Source organism: Clinocottus analis, unplaced genomic scaffold (genome assembly GCF_023055335.1).
Source record: "Clinocottus analis isolate CAN_PGR_092001 unplaced genomic scaffold, fCliAna1.0.p SCAF_1, whole genome shotgun sequence".
Lineage (NCBI taxonomy): Eukaryota > Metazoa > Chordata > Actinopteri > Perciformes > Cottidae > Clinocottus > Clinocottus analis.
The window spans coordinates 22,357,215-22,371,505 of record NW_027175820.1 but is presented as its reverse complement, the minus strand read 5'-3'; the positions used below and the strand labels follow the sequence as shown (position 1 = coordinate 22,371,505).

The 14,291-nt window shown below is 45.5% G+C and overlaps 1 protein-coding gene across 13 annotated transcripts in view; it reads right to left on the bottom strand.

The window, feature by feature from the left end:
* Positions 1 to 890: 890 nt before the first annotated feature.
* The window catches only part of myo9aa (myosin IXAa), a 97,145-nt gene continuing 83,744 nt past the window's right edge, over positions 891 to 14,291 (bottom strand). For 4 of the 13 annotated variants that reach the window (XM_068571315.1, XM_068571378.1, XM_068571387.1 and 1 more), the window contains 21 exons: positions 12,304 to 14,058; positions 11,751 to 11,850; positions 11,325 to 11,528; positions 10,661 to 10,758; positions 10,236 to 10,372; positions 9,919 to 10,139; positions 9,630 to 9,746; positions 8,612 to 8,800; positions 7,812 to 7,862; positions 7,475 to 7,586; positions 6,357 to 6,418; positions 5,712 to 5,904; positions 5,472 to 5,600; positions 5,207 to 5,312; positions 4,980 to 5,111; positions 4,416 to 4,539; positions 4,195 to 4,242; positions 3,342 to 3,359; positions 2,887 to 3,095; positions 2,644 to 2,786; positions 891 to 2,534 (listed from right to left, as the gene is read on the bottom strand). In XM_068571315.1, the coding sequence (XP_068427416.1) occupies positions 2,041 to 2,534; positions 2,644 to 2,786; positions 2,887 to 3,095; positions 3,342 to 3,359; positions 4,195 to 4,242; positions 4,416 to 4,539; positions 4,980 to 5,111; positions 5,207 to 5,312; positions 5,472 to 5,600; positions 5,712 to 5,904; positions 6,357 to 6,418; positions 7,475 to 7,586; positions 7,812 to 7,862; positions 8,612 to 8,800; positions 9,630 to 9,746; positions 9,919 to 10,139; positions 10,236 to 10,372; positions 10,661 to 10,758; positions 11,325 to 11,528; positions 11,751 to 11,850; positions 12,304 to 14,058 (4,642 nt within the window). In that variant the 3' untranslated portion in view covers positions 891 to 2,040. Of the gene's footprint in view, positions 2,535 to 2,643; positions 2,787 to 2,886; positions 3,096 to 3,341; positions 3,360 to 4,129; positions 4,284 to 4,415; positions 4,540 to 4,979; positions 5,112 to 5,206; positions 5,313 to 5,471; positions 5,601 to 5,711; positions 5,905 to 6,356; positions 6,419 to 7,474; positions 7,587 to 7,811; positions 7,863 to 8,611; positions 8,801 to 9,629; positions 9,747 to 9,918; positions 10,140 to 10,235; positions 10,373 to 10,660; positions 10,759 to 11,324; positions 11,529 to 11,750; positions 11,851 to 12,303; positions 14,059 to 14,291 lie in introns of those variants that run through there. The other 9 variants (XM_068571333.1, XM_068571325.1, XM_068571343.1 and 6 more) reach the window with 9 other exon arrangements.

Genomic DNA, 14,291 nt, shown 5'->3' with positions numbered 1-14,291 from the left:
AAACTACTTTTAGGGGACAGAAGCAGCACCTATAGGATGAACAAATGTAGAAAAAGAACAGCAAACTGTACATTACCTATTCTTCCAAAAGGAAGTAGCCCGATTATTATTTTTATTTCACTTCCCTGAAGGAGGCAACAGATTCCTCAAGCAGCTAGAAACTGATTCAGTAGTGAAGTACAGACCTCCAGCAGGTGTTTCTCCCCCTCTCATCCATATCAAGGGGATTTTCCTTCATCTCGTATTGTGCCTAATTGTAGTGGATTGTGACATGAAAAATAGAATTTATCTGCAGATTTACCGATTCAAAATGAGACCAAAAGTTAGAAATGAGCACAGAAAATGTCAGCAAAACCCCTGCGAGACGTGAATCAAGCAAAATAACTCACCTTTTTTGATCTGGAAGAGAAATAATGTGTTTCTTCTATAAAATGTGACAGTCTCATTTAATCATTGGAATTTGCAGATTTTCTGTTCTAAAATAAGATAATTATTTATTAGTAAGGAATTGTCAACACATCTGCACTCTTGCTAACTGGACTGTTGTATCATGTTTGTTTGTGGTATCAATGTAAAAGTTGTCGGGTTTTTTTTAATCAGAAGTCGCAGTATAATAATACAAATTAACAATGATTGAAATCTAAATTTAAGTGCTTCAGTTTCAGGGTCCTGGTATGTTTCATACCGGCTCATCGTTATGATTACCGAGAATTAAACAAAGCAATCATTAATATTATTAGTAACACGTTTGTGTCCAAATGTCTGCTTTTGAAATATTTTTTAAAATGTATTTATTATTTCGGAATTTTTTTTGAAATAAGTAATCTGCAGTACTTTGACATTGTTGAAAAAACTATTGGAGTAAATGACAAAATCATAGACATCAATAATAAAAACAAAAGACGTACTGATTTTTATGTTCTTTCTTGGTTGCCATTGAGCAAACACTTTACAGGAGACAGGAAGTGGGGATTTGGGAGTGGGGGGGGGAAACAACAGGTTTCAAGAATAGAATGGCATTTGTCCACTATACTGTACATATGAACTGTACTGTACAATTACAATTGTAGTATGGCTGTTAAGCAGTGAATGCAGGGATTTTATACACATCTGACATTTTCACAGAGCTGGGATCCCCTTTGGCTGGAATAAACACCAGCTGACTTGGTCCCTTTGATGGCGTTATTTCCCTTGTTAGGGGGGATAAAGCAGCACAAACTTACAACACATGAAGTGGTTTTTCTCTTTCTCTCACACACACATACAGTCAAGCTGCATAAGCGCTCGGCACATGCACACACAAACATACGCACACAAATAAACATAAATCATCAACCTCCCAAATCCGTACATCTCTGTCCAAGATACTCAAGAAGAAAAAAAAAAAAGATAAATATTTGACTTCAACTACCCTACTCAGCAGAGGCTGGTGTGTTCCGGCTTTGTACAGTATTTATACCTGTATATTATATGCTATAAAGAATTTCTGTGCCATTAAAATTATTTAAATAAAGAGGAAACATATGTAGTAACAGATCCAACACTGTTTACACTGATTGTTACGAACTGTAAACTCATGAAGCAGCTAATAATTGTGAGCTTTGCGTTCACTGTAACATCCGTGACGCCCGATGTTGCCGGCTGTCTCCTCGTGTGCTGAAAGTTTCTGCTGCGTCGGCGCTCCAGCTCCGTGGCGTTCCCTGATGCTCGATGGTCTCCCGCGGGTGTTCCAACGTTCCCTTTTCTCCGTCCTCCTGCTCAGCGCGCCTCCTCTTGGTGCCGAGTAAAGAGCTGCAGAGGCACTGTGAGAGCGTGAGTGGCAGTTTAGTCCACAGAAGAGGACCCCACCCCCTCTCCCCTCCCATCTGGAGGTGGAAACACGGCACTTGGGACAATTTTTTTTTTGTTGCAGACTTCAAGAAAGGCTAAGCAAGAGTGCTTTGAGGAGTGGAGATCGGTCGCCATTGCGTTACTTCCCATTGAGAACGTACACGCCTGCCAGGGAGTTGGATAGGGAGTGCTTTGGTGCCCCAGTGTCCTTCATACCATGAATTCATTACTGCCATACAATACCAGCTGCTGTGGTAGGTCCGGAGGGTCCCTGCTGGGGCCAGGGCCTTCTCTGGAGTGCCTCTGGGTTGAATGCTTGGCCCCTTTAAGTTTCTGTTTGCCCTTTTCCGGGTTGAAGGTGCCTCTGCTTGTAAACTGGGGCCTCTCGTCATACGCTCCTTCCTGATCTCCTGTGGGGCTACTGTCGGTGTTGTCGGACCGGGAGGCCTGCGGTGCATTCAGGGGCGGGGCCTGGGCCAGACTAGAGCCCGCGGTGGGAGACTTGGAGTGGAAACGAAAATGCCGGGTGCTGGCGGAGGAGGATGAGGACGATGGATGGAAGTGTGATGAAGAAGAGTAGGAGGAAACACTCGAGCTGGAGTCCACAGAGTCCAGGGAGTCCGGCTGCCGGCGGACGGCGCGGCGTCGGGGGCTCGTCATGTCAGCTCTCCGAGGCCAGGGGGAAGTTAGCCCTGGACCTCTCTCTGCAATGAAAAGGCGAAGACAATGTTAGTTGTCTTTTTCTCTCTGATTATACGTACCAAAACAAATAGCAAACTGAAAAGTGACTGCATTTCCTGCATAGAGACACACCAGAGAAGTCAGAAATGGTTCCCTCGGAGTCCACATTGAGGTTTTCAGAGCTGTCGGCTGTACCAATAGAAGCCTCCGACTCGAGGGTCTCATCATCCGACGCTCGTGGCTCCAGAGTCAATATCTCAAAAGTCAACTCCTCTCTGCAGAGGGCAAACATTATAGAGATGAACAAAATGAGCCGGGGGTTATCACAAAACCGTCGTTTTCAGGACATTGTGAGTGCGCAGTGACAGCGTTTACTTCTCTTTCTGCAGGTTCTCAATCTGTTCCGTCAGCACCCTCTCCTCCTGCTGCATGGCCGCCTGCTGGTGCTCGGAAATTTCGGCAAACGAGTCGTCGCCTTCTTCGCTGCCACTCTTTTCGATCGTGGGTTCAGCCACGGACGACAGCCGCGGACTGCAGGGAGGCGAGGGCGCGTGGTAGCTCAGGCGGTGCACATGGCCTTTTCCCTGAGAAACAAGGCAGAGGCAGATGTTTGCTTCTCGCCGTGTGGGTACTACATTCATGCTCCATGAGAAGAAAAAACAGCAGCGGACCAGCAAGACATGAACACAGTTTCACCACTTTTAGCAAGCAGCTTACGCACTCGCACGTGCAGTGAACAAACCACATGAAGCAACCAGACGAGTGTAAAAGCAGCACCGCAGTGCTGAATCACAGAATATAGACACCACACACTGATACACAAACTTTACCTTTTTAGCTGCATTTGTCTGCGTTGAGCAAAAGTGAGAAGCAAAGAGAAGAGGGATCAGTAATGCCAGGTTTATAAAGGTCGGTTTTAATGTGCAACAGCCAATTTATAACGCTGGCGGAACTTAGATGAACATTTATTTAACACTGTTATGGTCTCGGTTTGCTAAAGTAGATCTACACTCTGTTTGCAATGCACTTATTTTAAATTAAAAAAACATTCTTCAAGCAAATAAATGTTGTCAGGTCATTAAACTAAATTTCTTGTTTTAGATTTCTTGAGAGTGAGAAAACCCATTTGTGCCACACACAAAAAAAAATTAGGACCAAAAAAAAATAAACTAGGAAAAAAATATATATATTTTTTTTTTTCCCGTTGTCTTTTTTTTTATTTTCGTCAATGAAAATATTTTTTTTTTTTTCTTTTTCCCCAATTATTTTTTTGGTCCTATTTTTTTTTTTTATCCTAATTTTTATTATTAGAATTTTCTTTGGTCCTAATTTTTTTGTGTGGAGGAAATCGGCTTATCAGCTACTTAGTCAACTGCAAAAAAATAAAATAAATTTTAAGTTATAGAATATGCTAAAATCATTTCCCTTTTTATGCTCCATACTCCAAGTGGCATAATGGAAATCTAATGACAAGCGATTGCAGGATCTCATGATTCTCATCCACAAGAGACGGTCACAAAAAAACAGAAGCAGAGACTGAGTGAAGTGGTGAGTCATGCTTCAGGGATGGAGGAGGCCGATGCTCGTACTTGATGAGATGAGACTATGCGGAGGTCGGCACCACAACAACGTCACCACTGGATGATAATTCAGGGATGTACACCGCGGTGCGTGTATACATACCATGGTGCGCGCTATGCTCATAAATCTAATGGCTATTAGTACGGGTTTCTGGGTAAAGGTAAAGGACAGGACAGGTTAGCGCGGAGGATCTGGAGAGGAAAAAACAGCTTTCAAAGGCGGACATCAGGGAAGGAGTTTTTAAAGATGGCTCAGTCAGATGAGTCACTGCAAACGGCTACTTCTTCCGATAGCAGCGCACTCGTCACGTCATTTCATCTTACCATCGACCGTCGAATGAGCGTCAGTCTGCACTTGGCCTTATTCTCTGCAAATTCCAGACTGCTGATGTCCTTTAGCCGCACTTTGTACTTATTCATCTGTTCGCAAATGATAAGTTCTACACACCTACGGAGGGAAATAAAAAAAACACTTCAGAAGGAGTGGAAATGCTGAATACTGTCACAGCAAAACGAAAAGTTCATATTTTGTTCATCGAAAAGCAAAAGCAGTCTGATTCATTTAATAACAAAACAAATTATGATAATTTTCTCAACCACTATTGAAGAAATCTGCAGCAAAAAAACAATTATCTGATCCATAACTGCCCTATTTTACAGTATAATTAGATTTTTATATTCCACCTGTCTGTCTATCTATCTACTTGAAGCTTTTAGAAACGAATGTCACGAGGTCGTTCTACACAATGATTTTGGTTTTGACCAAAATAAATACATTTTTCTCAACGGCTCCCACATGAAACAGATTCATTCAGGATCTACTCCCATCCTGAAACCTTGTGAACCGAAGACAGATAGATCATTAGATGTACATGACGAGCGTCTTACGCGGTCGTCTTGCCGATGTCCTGGACGCTCTGCAGCGGATCGATGGTGTCGGGACAGCGCAGGATGCAGGGAGCGAAAACGATAGCCAAGGCGTTAGCCGACATACGGTTTGTGTCCTCTTGTAAGGCGATCCTAAAAAGCATTATTTCAGTATCAGAATAGTCCTTCAGGGAGGGGAAAAGAAGAAAAAAAAGGGGAAATCTAAAAACTGTAAAACAGATTTTTACCTGACGAGATGAAATATGAGGCGTTCGAGAGTGTTCAGGTGAGTTCTGCTGAGCTGGTCAATAACAGAATACACCCCTCTGATCGTTTCCTTCTTATCCTGCAAAGCTGCGGAGGCATTTCAACGAGACGAATCACCAATTAGGAGTCGCGGCAAACAAACGCCGCCGTTCCCCGATAACGCGCGGGTTGATCGCGGGGACAGGATCTCCAAATGCGACGCGTTTGAAAAACACCAACGGCGTCGAAGGACCTGATGTCACTTACCCATGCCGCGGATGAACTCCTCGTACAGCTCGAAGGTCATCAGCGGGTTCGGCAGGTCTCTCAGCCACTGCTTGAACACGCTCGCGATCACGTGGATGTTGTAGTCGTCCAGACTCACGCTGTCGATATCTGTGAGTGGAGACCGCAGGGATAAAATCGGACGTGCTCGTTTGACCCGAAAACAGAGATTGCCGTCAGTCGGTTTGGTTTGGATCCAGTTTAGCGACTGTCGTCATTCACCTGTGTCGAGTCCCAGCTTAAGTTCCTTGATTTTGTTGGTGGAGCCGGGTTTCCTGTATATCCCTTCGGTGTAGAGCCCGTGCATCTCAATGTAGTTGATGAGCTTCTCCACCACCAGGGGCACCGTCCTCTCGTCATTAGTCAGACGAGAAACCTCCACTCCGAACTGTCTGGAGGAAAGCTCCGGATCAAACTGCCACGGGACACAAACACAATGCCCTCCTCCGTTAAACACAAAGAGATGCGAGGCAAGGCAAGTTCATTTGTATAGCACATTTCAGCAACAAGGCCATTCAAAGTGCTTCACATAAAGCCATTAAAAGCAGATTTAAAAACCGTTAAGAAAACATTAAAACAGTCAAGAAACAAATACAAATAAAATGAATAAAAGTTGCAGTGTAGTTTAAGAAATAAAATGCAGTAGTGAGATGCAGCAAGTGACTCTGGTTCAGTTAAAGGCAACCTCAAACAGCTCACACTTGCACACAGCAACAAAGACTCATATTTAAAAAATGCTCAGAAGGAAGTGCTCAAAATAAGGTACATTGCCGTACTAACGCTACCTGCTGTAAATAAACCCACAGAACAAAACAAGTGGTGTCTTGGGACATTGTTTTGAGGGCGCACGCAACATGGCCGACTCACCTTCTTGCTGCATTTGGTGGTCGTCTTCAGGCAGCACTTTCGGTGGCAGGCGTAGCGGCACACTGGGTGAACACAGCCAGAGAAATCAAACAGGTCATTTCCACTATCCACAGAAAGGCAGCGCCTCCTCATCATTCAAAATAGAAAAGAAATATAAATATATATATATATATATATATATTATCGCTTTAGAGACCAAGGCAGTCTTGGCTCGCATGAGGAAAGCATCCTGTGGGAATAAAGGAGAAGCTGTAATCCCTGGAAAGACGGCGCCCCAGACCCCATGAGTCCAGTTGAAAACAATCTGATTAAGGCTGAGGAGGGAGAAAGGGTGGGGCTCGGCCTGCGAGGCCAGGCTGAGCCGAACTAGGACACAGACGCGGTTGTGTGTGTGTGTGTCTTAATTCAGTGAATGTCTGCGGTGGAGGAGAGAGTGTGTCTGTGTGTCCAATTGTGGTCACAAAGATTTGGCATGAAAAGTTGTTTCTCTCAAAACACTTTGTCTGATTGTGCATTTATTTAATATTCTTGTATTGGTTCCATCAGGACAATGTTGGCTGTGTGAGCAAATGAGTGTGTGTGTGTGTGTGTGTGTGTGTGTGTGTGTGTGTGTGTGTGTGTGTGTGTGTGTGTGTGTGTGTGTGTGTGTGTGGGAGAGATTGGCACAGTTCCTGCACTCACTGACATTATTTTAAGGACACAAGAGCTTATAAAATTGGTTCTCATAAGCTTTTGGTTGCCGAAACTAAAAAATAAATGTTGCAATTTGAACTTCAAATGTTCAAAAACGTTACATCTATTTTAGGCTTTCAATAATTTGCATGATCATTTAACAGGTCGGTGGTTTAGTTCATGGACTGTGGGAAAATAGAAAACTGAAAAAAAGTTTGCTAGAACGAGCAAATATTGGACATTTTACTTGATAAGTGACAATTACTTCATTAAAATTGTAGATAACGAATTATCTGTCAATTGAATCAATAATGAATCATTCCATCCGTGGCTTTCAAAACTGCTTATTAAAAAAAAAAAAAAAAAGCTACATTTTCTGAGATCCACTGTCTGAAATTCACAGTCTGCTAAATCCCCTGTGTGATATTTGTCGTGCACACACTCACATTTGCACACACAGGCGCGGTCCATCATCCAGATGAGTGACGAGCAGTATTCACAGTACGTGGGGATGCTGTACTGGGTGGACTTGAAGATGTGGCCGTTATGCTCCTCCACCTGCAGAGGGCAGCAGAGCGCAGGTTCATTTGCAGTTCGCCTGCATATATTTCCTTTCACATATCTGAGCTTTCCTTTTTCTTTAGTTCTTTTAGAGATAAGTTTTCTATTCTGGTGGCTGGTGTATTAATATCTTGTTATTCCAAACAGTAAATGGGGGAGTACAAGACCAGAGCAAAGTGTCCATCATGTTATTATTATTGATGAGGATGAAGAGAGACTCACAATGTCTGTGTCCTTTTTCCTCCTTTTTTTGCGTTCAGGTTTTGGTACCTGCTGTGGTGAAACAAAAGAGAAAACAGAACAATTATTTAGTTTTGTCACTGCATATAAATGGGTTATTAGGAAATATGAACATGTGTAATAAGGATAACATCTCCAGAGCGGTGGTTCTCAACAGGTCTGGATCTGGGACCCATCATCACCCTTAAGGACAAGCCGCCACCCAAATCGAGGATAATTCTCAACTTCTCAAATGTATTTAATAAAAAAAAAATTTTTTTGGTCCTAATTTTTTTTATTTTTTGGTCCTAATTTTTATTCATTTTTTGGTCCTAATTTTTTTTTGGAGGGGGGGGGGGGGGTCCTAAATTTTTTATTTTATTTTTTATTTTTTGGGGTCCTAATTTTAAAAAAAAAAAAAAATTTGGAGGGGCCGGGGGGTCCTAATTTTTTTATTTATTATTTTTAGGGGTCCTAATTTAAAAAATAAATAAATTTAGTCCTAATTCTTTTTTTTTTTGGTCCTAATATATATATTTTTTTGCGTGGCGGGAATGGGCTTCCATAAAAAGCTCTTGATCCATTAAAACCGGGTCCACGACCCACGAGTTGAGAACCACGGCTCGAGAGTACACAGTACATGACATGCAAAGTTTGTAAAGGTACTGACATGGATGCACAACACTGAACATGCATGCATTTCTTTGAGCAGAACACATTTAAAAAGGAGCACAAACTATCTTTCAACACTTTAGCCGTCATCCAACATGTTATTTCCCACCAGGCTGTGTGCGTGTCCTCACCTTGGTGGGTGTGCTGTTGAGAGGTTTGTACTCTGTCATGAACTCATCCAGGAAGACCTTGAAGGTGTTGACCCACACCGTGACAGGAGACTCCCTCCAGTCCCTCTGCTCCTGCCGCATCGTCTTCTCCAAGATGTCCTCGAACAGAGCGTACAGGTCTTTGTAGCGGATGCTCTTCCCGTCATCCATCTGGGCGGGAAGATGGAGAGATCACAGGAAGAGCACCGTGTTAACCTACGCTGGAAACCATGTTCCAGCACATACGATCTAGTCCTCTATCAAAACTACTCAAAAAACAACCAAAACACATTATAAAGCACGTTATATTAAAGTATAAGGTCAAGAGTCATATCAATACCTTAATATTATGATACTTGACAATTCTTATTACGAGGATTAAAGTATATTATTACTGCCATCTTTTGTAATACATCATCATCATCTCATTATGCAATATAATCAATGTTAAAAGATAAGATAAGTTAAAATAAGATAATCCTTTGCTGGTGGAAAAATTACAAGATTACAGCAGCATTGCTCACAAGTAAATACAGATAAAAAATTAAGTAATATAAATAAACAGTAGGACGGTCGCAAAACAAAATTAAAACAGTAAGAATAATATTAAATATACAGATGGAATAAAAATGTGTATAAAAGTACTTGAACAGACTTAAGAATGTGTATAAAAGTACTTAAACATAATGGACATTTTCATAATGCTTATAATGTGATTACCTGTTATTATCAGTGGTCAGTTTGCTTTAAATAAAGTGAGAACAATCTAATTAAATCGATGTAAGAACAAATCAAAATGTTGTATATGACTTAAAGCACCTAATGTCCACTTAGAATAATTTATAATCCCACTATAATACATTCTCACAGTGGGTGTAAACACTACGCTCCTATATATATATTATAGGATACAGCGCTATAAAACGGTTTATAAGTTTGTTTATACTGCATTAAATAAATGTGTGTTACCCATCACGTAAACAGTGTTGACAGCACTTACCGCCAGCGCCGTGGAGTAAGAGTTGAAGATGTTCAGACGGAATTCCTTCAAAGCCTTTTTAAACACCACGTCCACCATGGTGTCCTTCTTACTGTCCTCCGTGTCCAAGTCGTTGATCTAAAAGAGGAAAACCACGAATATGAAACTTCCTAAAGAGATGAACCCCCTCATGCATCGTGTTCATGTGGAGTTACTGTCCTTGTGAGGACTTTTCAGACGTTGAAGTACATAGAACCATCTCTCACACACACACACACACACACACACACACACACTCGTTTGTTCGTACCTTCTTCATGAGGAAGTCGTTCATGCTCCTGTAGTCGTTGGTGCAGGTGAGGATCTGCAGCGCGTCGTTCTGCCACTGCGCCGGCTCCAGGGCCACGCTGCTGATCTTCACGCTGCGCCGGCGCTTCACCTTGGGAGACGGGTCTTTGTTCTCCTTCAAGTCCCTGAACCCTCGGTCCGACGTCGGGTCGGGGCTGCAGGGGGGCGACATGTTCTCCTGACCTGCGGTGTGGGAGGGAATGAAGGATTTCAGCTGCATTCACAAGCGCCCAGGAAAGGGAACGTCCGATTAAATGTGTGCTTTGTTGGATGACGCACCGTCTCCCAGCAGTGGCCCGGTCTCCCCGTCGTCTCCATCCATGGAATCGGAGCCGCAGATCAGCTTTTCTCTGGAGGTCTTCTTCTCCCCGTACTTTGTCTTGCCCCAGAAACGCATCCTACGACCCCTGGTCAAACTTTAAAAACACAATTTAAACATTCTTTAATTAAAGATTGAAATGAAAGTAGCTTCAACAAGTGACAAAACGCTACTTAACGTTACTACGAGGAACTGAAAACGTCTGCGTCGATTTTTGAAGGTCACCGTGGACGAAAGCGGTCTATAACTATATAGAAATAGCCAATTTTCTTGCTGGTTGTCGTCATTATTAAATTGAGACTGTTTCATAACCAGTTTAAAGTTCCTCACAGTACATTTAACAATATATATTAAGGCCAAGACATAAAAGTGTTGAGAAACAAACCTTCCATCTTGAGAGTTCTTGCGCATGGAGTCCGTTTTGACCAAATCTCCTGACGACATGGCTTTGTGTAACTTCTTTTGCTCCTCGGAGCTCGCCGGCTGAAATAACAGCAGGTTGGGGAAAAAGTTTAAAAAACATACTCTCTGTTATGAATAAACATATTCAGCCTCGTAGTATACAAGGAACTGAAGACAAGAGCTGAAGGATTAGTAGAAGCATAAATGCAGTGTGTCGTTATCCTGATATTACAAAGCAATAACACAACAAATAGATGAAATGTATGACTCAAATCCCTAAGAAAAGAGCAGTTCAAAGGCAGTAGGAGTGTGTTAGATGATGAAATCCATCAAAAGTGACCGTTTTCACGGATTCCCCAGGTCTGACTCGTGACTAGCGCTAAAAGAGGAAATATAACCAAGTGGCATGCAAACATCGTTAATGAACCAGGAAGAGGAAAAGCCGGTGTCACAGCTGTAAGGGAAAGAGAGGTCAATTGTGTTAGAAGAGCAACGAAGTTAAAGGATTAGTGTTAGTAAAAGGGAGAACATTTGAAATGCCTTCTCCCCTTTTGGGAAACGTTAGTGTAAAAGCTCAGTTTGAGCCAGTGGTGGAGCGCTACCACGCCGCAGGAACGTATAGGATGGCTCTTTTTGGCGCCCGTTACCATGTCGGAGTCACTGAAACAGGACTTTGTCGAGCCCGCCGCCTCCGTGGAGCTCTGCTTGGAGAGGGGCAGGCTGTGGTGGCGGGGGCTGCCGGTGTCGTCCTCGTCCGAATCGCCCCCGACTGACAGGATGGGGGCTCGGGTGAGGAAGTCGGAGCGGGTTCGTGCCATTCTGGCTTTCTTTTTTTGGCCCACTCTGCCAACCTGGAGTTTCATCAGAAGTGATAACAGCATGTTTTGCTTTTTTTTTAAATAAAAAGGAGCCTTCAGTGCATTGTGTCCTTCACGCAGGTCAGCTGTGGCGTTTTAAGTGTGAGATTTGGAGGCCGCTAAGATGTATTCATTAATTCACAAACACAAAAAAAGGAACTCCCGCAAACATATGCTTTCTACTTAAAAAAAAAAAAGAGGAAAAAGTTTGCTTACATCCCGCGTTTTCGCCCCTTTAGTGGGCTTGGGGACGGGTGCCGGGGCTTTTCTGGGAACGGCTGCAGGCGTCTCTCGAGAGGCTTCACGGTCAAACCTACTGGACAAAACAGAGGAAAAACGTAAATATATGTTATTATTACAAGGAGTGGAACCAAATAGAGAATTCATTGAGTTGAAACGTCAATAAAAATGTCATTAATGCAAAAATACATCCACTGAGAAGATGTTAAGGTGGGTATTTAAAGCATCTTTCACATGAGTATGATGGTATCATTTCTGTTTTTTGGAAAAATGTGCCAATTCCAATAGAAGCTGATGTCGTCTATCTGTTACTTTCAAGTCATTCATCTCAGTGTCCCCGTGTCAAAACCATCGGACGGCTGTATTAAGTAAGAAGTTAGTCAAAATTGTTCCAATTCCTCACTTCAGCACTATGTACATGAATATCTCATATTACAATGATTCAAAGTTATCTATTTCTTTTGAAATGGACCCCTTTGTACCAAGAAAATAAAAATGTATCTCTGAAATATCTCCAATCACAACTCACTTTGTAAATGTGACTTTGTCCTTCGGCGAGAAGAAGATGTTGGGCTTGTCCGCGGCTCCCTGATCGCTCGGCGTCTTCTTGAGCGCCGCTCTCGCTCTGGTCCCTCCATCTTTGGACTCCAGCGTGAGTTTGGGCGCCCAGCCCTCGGCGCCGGGCCTGCTCTCCTTGCCTCGCCTTTCTCTGGGTGCGGAGGCGGGCGGCGGGGGCAGCTGCGGGGGAGGGGCGCCGCCCCGGACGTCCACGGCCGTGGGGGAGTGCAGCGACGGGGCGGTGGAGTCCGACCGGGTCCGGGCGTGCGGGGCGTCCTTCGCCGCTCTCTCGATCAGCAGGGAGCTGGGTCTACGTGTCTCCCTGGAGGTGGAAGCGGCGGCGGCGGCGGCGTCTTGTCCGCCCTGTCGACTCTGCTGTATCCTCTGCAGCGCCTCCCCTCTTTGCTTCTCAAACATGTCTCTCTCGTACTGGGCGAAGAACAGCCGCTGCTGCTCCAGCACTTCTTTCTGCTGTCTGATCTGCTCCATCATCTCCTTCTCGTTCTGCTGCTGCTGGTTACGCTGCCTGACCTCCTTCTCCTCGTTCAGCCGCACCAGCTTCTCGATGATCGTCTGGTCGGCCTGAGGGGCCGAGGGCGGAGCCGGGACGAGAGCCGGCTCTGCTTTCTGAGCCCGGGAGTCTCGAAGCTCCACAGGGGGACGGACGATACCGCTCAGCTCTGGGCTCAGCGGCGATTCTTTCTGCATGCTGATGACCACCACCACGGGTCGCCGCGCCGTCTCCCGCCTCTCTTTGAGAAGCTTGCTGACGGCGGTGGCGGCGGAGGAGACGGCCGCCTCCTCGTTTCGCTTGGGCTCTTCGGCAGGACGACGGGAGACGGCTGCGCTGCCCTCGCCGGCAGGGACGTAAAAGGTAGGGAGGTAGTTCTCGATTTTGGGCGGATGCGTCGGGGCCGCCGGATCCATTTTGGTCTGGCGCGGTCTCCCGGGCGGCTCGAGCGGCGGCTCGAGCGGCGGCTCGAGCGGCGGCTTCGGGCTCGACGAAACGGCCTCCGCTTTGGGCTCAGGTGCCGGCGCTGCCGAGGGAAGAGAGGCGCAGAGGTCCTCGCCGTCCGTCGCCTCTTCCACAGCCTTCGGGGCCTCGTCCTCCATGCTGAGGAGCTCGAAGCTGCCTTTGGAGCTCTGGCTGTCGGGCGTGCCGCGGGGCGAGCGGGGAGGCGGCGTCGCCGGCGTCACCAGCTCCACGGACCAGCGCCGCTCCTCGGACGGGGACGAGGCTCCGCCGCTGCCGCCGCCGCCGCCGGTCGCCCGGACCTTGAGGAGCTCCAGGCTGAACTTGGCCTGCTCCAGCTCTCTCATGCGCCGGCTCTCTCGCTTGGCCCGGGTGGTTTTCTGGCTGGGCTCGTCTAACGTTCTGGACCTCTCTCGCACCACCACCGCGGACGCCTGGATGGAGTCCGAGGCTTCAGTTTGCGCTCTTGTCCGAGCGCCTTCGCCACCTTCGCCACCTTCTCCACCTTCCTCTTTGACGGCAGCCTCGTGGCCGCTGAGGATCTGGAGGCTCCGTTCTCGCTGCTCGTAGGAGCGATCCTCCCACGTGCTGAGGTCCAACCCCATGATCCTCTCAGGCGAGGGCTCCTCGTCGTCTTCTTCTTCTTCTTCTTCTTCTGGCGAGAGGCTCACTCGGCCATTCTGCAGTTGAAGCAGCTTCTCCTGCTGCTGCTCCTTCTCCTCCCTCAATCTCTGATCTCGCAGTTGTTTGAAGCTGTCAATCAAGAACGCACGGCCACAACTTTAGCTGATGTTTAAACGACTTCCTACGGCTATTATCAAGATACATTTCAGTTTGTCAGAACAAACCATCATTGACCAAAGTTAAAAGGTCCTTCTCTCAGGGGCTCAGCTGATTGTCGAGCAGCTTTGGGTCGCTTGTGTAACAGCATGCTCTTACCAAGCCCGGTCAATAAGCACACTGAACAATGACCGAATACACTGCCG